The 6,818-nt window shown below is 38.8% G+C and overlaps 1 protein-coding gene across 1 annotated transcript in view; it reads left to right on the top strand.

Moving 5' to 3' along the window:
- The window catches only part of LOC117874906 (vacuolar protein 8-like), a 43,129-nt gene extending 37,509 nt beyond the window's left edge, over nt 1-5,620 (top strand). The window contains exons 11-14 of the mRNA XM_034765586.1: nt 812-926; nt 1,987-2,121; nt 3,301-3,426; nt 5,135-5,620. Coding sequence (XP_034621477.1) covers nt 812-926; nt 1,987-2,121; nt 3,301-3,426; nt 5,135-5,256 — 498 coding nt within the window. The 3' untranslated portion in view covers nt 5,257-5,620. The remainder of the gene's footprint in view (nt 1-811; nt 927-1,986; nt 2,122-3,300; nt 3,427-5,134) is intronic.
- Nucleotides 5,621-6,818: the final 1,198 nt, after the last annotated feature.

Here is a 6,818-nt window from a genome sequence, read left to right as displayed (position 1 = left end):
ATTAGCATCCTATGGCACATTTACTAAATTTTTTCCTTGGATACACAGTTCTCTGCCACAGGGTGTCCTAAATCCTTCTAATCCCCAAGGGCCATGACACCCTGGAGGTAGTTATCACTGGCTGGAAAAATGTGTTAATATTTTTAAAAGCTTTTTTCCCCCACACTGCACCTTAAAGGAAGTAGATGCACAAAAGTATGTTTAAGCAATTCACAATGCGATATGACATTGCAAGGTTTGGCTGCATATGGAGAGCCATCATGTCACACCCCAGAGAAGTGACACAGTCTTGCTGTTTGGCTCTGGTAAGACCACACCTAAAATATCTTGTATAGATCTGAGCATTTGAATGCCAGAAAGTTGTCAAAAATGTGGAGGTAATTATGAGAAAAACAATAAGCTTCTGTGTTGTATGGCATATGGTAATTCAATATATTGACTTTTTGGTCCACATCAAAACATCAGCACACGATGACCTTGCAATAAAAAACACATCCTGACACAATGACTCACAACATGAAGTTTTTTTGGCTCTATAAGTGATCTGAGGTCCTGTGCCCATCCCATAGACAGAGCTTGTGTGACAGCTCTGTCAAAATCAGGATGGCCCCAGAAAATACAAGATGAGTGTCAAGCTTGACCTCTCTCCCACCAGCACAATGCATCTTGTCTATTATGGGTAAGCAGGTGGCAATTGTTAGCACTGACCCATTTTATCCTCTGTATTCTACAAATTAGTTCATGTTTGTGAAGTCCTTGGAAGTTACAAAGCACTGTAAAAGAGCTAAATATCATCTCTTTCTCATCATAGGGAATCATTGAAAGTCCATGTGTGGAAGGACTCCTCCAGGCTATCCTGTCTACTGAAATTCAAGAAGAATCTCTTCATTACGTGACATGTTCTCTTGGTGAGCTGGCAACGCATGGTAAGGGAGCAATCACATAGGAAGCAGCCTAATCTCACAGCATGCACACATCTCTCATTATTGCTAAAAAGAGATGCACACATGCACACACACAGAGGGCCCATTTTTGCTCCCAATAAAGTCAATGGGAGTTTTGCTATTAACTTCAGTGAGCGTAGACTGATCCCACTGGTGGGAGAACTGTTTGAATTCTTGTCTATTGAACTGTTTTCAGCTTTTAAAAACTGCTCTGTTCAAAATTCACTTTGTCTAATATTGCTAGTGTAGCTGGCTTATGTGTTTTTAATTGTAATGATACTGTGATTCCACTGGTTGTGACCCTGATGTATTTTTCCATTAATTTCAGATAATTAATTTTATAGCAGCAAAGACCCAGTTAGCAAGAGGAAAAAGCTAAAAAGCAAAGTGACTTTGCTTTTGCTTTTTTAATGTTTGCATGTGGATTTTGTGTAGGTCAGAAGTTCCAAACAGACAGTCCTGGAGATGAAAACCCTTTACCCTCAGGAGGGCAGCGGTGGGTGCGAGAGGAGCAGTACACACTTTCCCACCCTGCCCCTCAATAGGCCACAACCATGACCCGGAACGACACCTTTGGATTGGGAGGGTATTTCAGTCTCATGGCCATTCAGTGTTTCTGCCTCCCTGCTGTGACTACCAGCAAGGTTGCTGATTGGTGGCAGTTAGTTTTGTGAGGTGGACACTTACCCAGTGGTGACTGGGCAGGTTGAGACCACCATGCCAAATGGCTTTGTTTCACATAAAGCGGTATGTGTTCTGAACAGATGAATCACATTATAAAAATTATCAGTCTTTCTATAGGCCAAATTTTCATTGAATTCACAGCCTGAAGCTGTGGGTCCTAGGTACTAGGTCCCAGAAGTTGCTTTTGAAAAGTACTGCATTCATTCTGGTCCTCCAGCTGTGCAAAGGGCGTTGGGCTATCCTGTTTAGACAGTCTGGCTTTTGGGCTTCTGGTTGATGCATTTCTAAAGCCCTTGGGGTTTTTTACAGCTTACTCACATGTCTTTATGTAGCCTTTTTGTTGCTTCCTGTCTCCCAGAAGGTGCCACATTACATTTGCTAGAATGGATGAATGAACCCCTGATAAAGCGCCTAGTGAGATTGGCTGGGCAACGGGAACATACAGAGACATCATTTCAAGCTGCCTCCATTGTCCGACGCATGATATGTCATGGTAAATGTTATGCATAGAGTTTAATTACATTTCTGACACATTTATATTGTGTAAAGTGAAATGTCAACTGTGTCTTTTCAAAAAGGGTTTGGCCTTCCGTCACTAAATAATCATTAACATTTTCATAGCACACTTCATCTGATGTCAAAATGCTTCACAAATACTGTTTAGCCTCAGAATACCTTGGTGAGCTAGATAAGTATTACTGCCCCCATTTTATAGAAGGGGAAACTTGAGCTCTGAAAGATTGATTTAGCTGTGGTCAAATAGTAAATCCATGGCAGAGGCAGTAATAAAACTCAGGGTACTGATTCCTAGGCTTTACTCCATGGAGCCATACCAATTTACACCAGCAGAGGCTCTGGTGCCTAGTCTCCTGCTCTAACCACTACAACCAGCTACTAGTTGGTCTTGCACATTCTGCAGTGGTTATTCTGTGTGTCACTGTGAGAAACATGATCAAGGACCTTGAAGCAAGATGAGCAAGAGGATGGGATGGTGTATGGCATTTCTCACTTTTTTTGGGGGGCGGGGGCGGCGAGGGGAGGGAGGTAGGAAATAATTTTGAACATATTCCAGACAGGAAATATCATCAGTCTTCTTTCTCCCTGCCCACCTACAAAGTACTCTAGTTCATATAATATGGTTGAGAGTAGGTAGCAGAGGAGTTACGTTACAAAGAAGTTACATCAGAAATTATTTGGCTCAAGAAGTTTAACTTAACTTAACTCCATCCACTGACCATCAGAGCCTTCTTGAGCCAACAAAATTACCTTAGTTCTGGAATAACTTAACTGGAACACTCAGGAAAGCAGGCCTCTGAGCATTTATCCAGTAATCTCTGAATTACAGTGAGGGATAATGAACAGAGCATTGCATTATCTGCAGAGAATAGATACCTGTGTGCCCAATATACTTGCTCCATAAAATTTAGATCTTTTCAACTTCCAAAATAGGATTTATATATATATATTAAACAGAAATGGAGCAAGAATTACAATTACAATTGGAACGCCGCATGTAGTTGGGTAGGGGAGAGGAAATAGCTGAGTCAACACACATTTTGAAATAGCATCAAATTCCTCATTTGATTTAAAATGTTGCCTTATGAAACCCATAACAAATAAATGCTCACTTTAAATTGTTTCTGCCTCTCTCACCCTACCCCCATTGATGTAGATAAAGTGATGTCTCTGCTGAAATGCCACCTGGAGGAAGTCCAGCGCTACCTCATGAATTTTCTCAGCCACCAAGAGATTCGCTTTCAGCAGCTGGGTATTTCTACGCTGGGAAAATTACTGGAAGGTATGTCCCTTGATTCATCAGTTCTCACTACCAGTACCGTAGACTGCTCAATCCTAACTGCTCATCCAGGCTTTGAAGGATTAGATTTTTATCAGTAAATGTCGATTTTGCTGTGCACACACAAACCAATGAAAAAAATTAGAGATAATAATCAAAATTTACAGATAGGCAAAGAAAAAAATGCTGTTTGAGAAAGTATTGGAGTTTGATTTAAGGAAATTTACTTTGTATATTTTGACGTGATATTGACAATGTGTGTTTTAACGGTTATAAAGTTTTAATGTTTTGAATCAATGGTGACTGTCATTAAATAATAACTGTCCAACCTTCCCCCATCATTTCCTGCAACTGTGAAAATTTAAATCAATAAAAATAGAAGATTTAAACCCCAGAATTTTGCACAACTCAAACTATAAATCAATAATGTAAAAAAGTTAAAAATAAACATTGATATTGTCTGTCAAAATTACCAACAAATAAAAATTGAATTCTGCCAAGTCCACTGACATCAATGCAATACATTCACTGCCTGGTAACAAAGCTTCACATACAGTAAATGTACCTGACAGTGCTACTGCCTACTGGGGATTAGCTCTATTCACCGAATCAAGGAGAGAGAGAGAGAGAGAGAGAAGACTCAGGGGTAGCAATTACCTTGGCTATTAAGACACACTTACCAAAATGATTTTTCTAAAATAAAGGCAAACTGGTGCCGTTTTACTTTCTGAAAAAGGAACAGGCTTTATTGGGAAAGTATAGCCTGTCAATGGGACATAGGATCTCTGTGCATGGCTATTTGTCCAAATGGAACCAGACTAGCTCTTTGTCTTAGAAAAATGTCAAAATGTACAAAGAACACACCCAATAACCTCCTGGTTAGTGCTTGTTCATTGCATTTTCACTCATTAACAGTAAATTATCCTTAGCACAAGAAAGGAGAGAATGAATAATGGTCTGTCTTTACCACCATTTTGCTGCTTTATTTATGGACATTTTTCCAGGCTGATGGGCCTAAAATATAACTTGGCTTAGCAACAAGCCTTTCTCCACGTCTACCCAATTATGCAAAACGAGGATTGCAATATGCAGAAAATTCAAACTACTTAGCATGTAGACTGCTGAAAGGTACCACTGTTCTGTTCTCAAATGTCTGACCAGGAATGCCTACCAAACCAACTTAAAACTAGTAGGTCTCATATTTTAGGGCTACTAGTTTTGATTGAGCCTCTTAACATTTTTCATAGTATTTTGGGGGGATGGGGAAGTAGAAAGAAAGTGAAAGACTTGCTTCCAAAATAGTAAAAAACAAAAGAAAATAGGAACTGTCAGCCAGTTCAGCAGCTGAGTTGTTTCCTCCGTCGTTGTTATGTGGGAGACTCTATTCAACGCTGGACTCAGGCATCTGAGCACTGAGCATCTGGATCACCAGAAAGTAGCACACAAACCTTCCCACAAAGGTGAGGAGCTAATGATAGAGTCACCATTCTCCCTTGTGTGGTAAGGAAATATTGTTTACATAGTATAGACTTTACGGGAAACTATAGCGCATTTGTATCATGAATAATGAGTCAACTGAGTACTTTTCTATCTAGCGTGCAAACAAAAAATCTAATTTCTAAAGAAATTTAAAGGGAAGAATGTGTTTGTGGATAGAGCACTTGAGTTATGTGGGCTGGACAATCATACCCTGGTTTTCCTCTGTTCTCAGATCCAGAATTTTCATCTGCATTCAGCCAGAGTCAATTGATGGAGTATCTTGAGCAAGTCCGTCAACAGACAGAAGAAACTCAGGAGCTCCTTAAAATGGCTACCAGCCATAAAGGCAGTTAACATTTTATTTACTCACCTCATGAAATGCTATTCCAGCCTGCAGCTGGTTTGAAAAAAATATGTCAACTTACTCTATTAAAATGTTTAATGGCTACAGCTATATTCCTGCCATGTACATGGCTGATAAAATACATGCAAAGTTTAGCCAATATTGGGTATCTTTTTGAACACACTGTGTGTGTGTGTGTGTGAGGTTTTATTTATGTAAAAAACAGGTTTTATTAAACACACATTCTTCCCAACACATTTGTATATGCAAACTATGCTGTGCTCTTTGATATTAACAATATTCTATTACCAGTCAGTGTCTGTGTTCATTATTTCATAGTATGCATATCACTAAAGTGCCTGGAGCTACCTAACTAAAGAGAAAGAGAACTCGAGTTAGAATATGGAAGATGTAAAGGGCAACACATTCACTAGTGAAGAACAGTGAACTCAGAGGAAGAAAATGATAGTAATTTTAATTAGTAATAAATAGAGTAATGAACTCACTGGGGTTGGGTGTCATCCAAACTACCACACTTTCATACTACAATGTCAGGATAAGGGGCCTTAGGGTAAATAACAATCATGCCCATTGTATGGATTATGTTTGAAATATAGCAATTAACATGGACATATTGTCTCCCCTTCCTAAAAAAAACAACAACCCCAAACAAACAAATATAACCCCCACCTTGTAGCCTGTCTAAACAGAGCTTTTTCAGGAAAAAGCAACATGCATGAACTAGTCTATTTAATGCACCAAAGGAGCACCAAAGGCATTGCTGTATTTGTGTGTGAGTGTTAATTTTTTTTAAAGAATGGAACCTGGAGAGCTTATAAAAAAACGTTGGAGATCTATGACAGAATTCAAGTTGTTTTGTGTTAATTAACTACTATGATTTAAGGCTAAATTTTGCCTTAATGTAACTGTATATAAATCCCACACAAGTCTTTTGGGTTGCAGCTGAATACTTGAAGACTGAATTTGGACCTGAGTGGTTAAGTAAAGTCTGGAGTTTTACAAATATGTCTATGCTTAAGCATGTCATAAAATTAAATCAGCCGAGCATTTACTAGACAAACTGAAATATATAGAAAGTTGGTATCAGGTGGTTTATAATCAGTGTTACATTTAGTGGTGAGTGTAACTGAATCACTGCTCATTTTTATGGCATTATACTGCATAATATATTTGTTAAATCCAATAGAATGGCCAGACATCATGCTATTTTGTTAAGGATGGTTCAGTTGGACTATGCAACTTTCATCTTGCAATCAAAGAACATGCACAAGAAGTCAATTTTCCATGGCATGCTTTGGGTAACAAAACCACAAATCCAAATTGTCATTCCAACATTTTGAAAGTTCTTAATTGAAGTATAATTTTGGAGAAAACACCCTCTCCCTATAGGCTTTGAGGCTGCATTTATAAATTTCACAACAAATGCCATTTGATGTAATCTTTAGGACTGTAGTATATCCAGCACCTGTTTGGACCACCTCTCAGCAGGTATGCACACCCAGAGATTTAAAAAAGACTAAATGATGGTACCAGTGCTTTTTAAACTGTGGGA

Source organism: Trachemys scripta, chromosome 3 (genome assembly GCF_013100865.1).
Source record: "Trachemys scripta elegans isolate TJP31775 chromosome 3, CAS_Tse_1.0, whole genome shotgun sequence".
NCBI classification, from domain to species: Eukaryota; Metazoa; Chordata; order Testudines; family Emydidae; genus Trachemys; species Trachemys scripta.
Note: the sequence above shows the minus strand (reverse complement) of the source record. Positions and strands in the feature narration are given on the sequence as shown.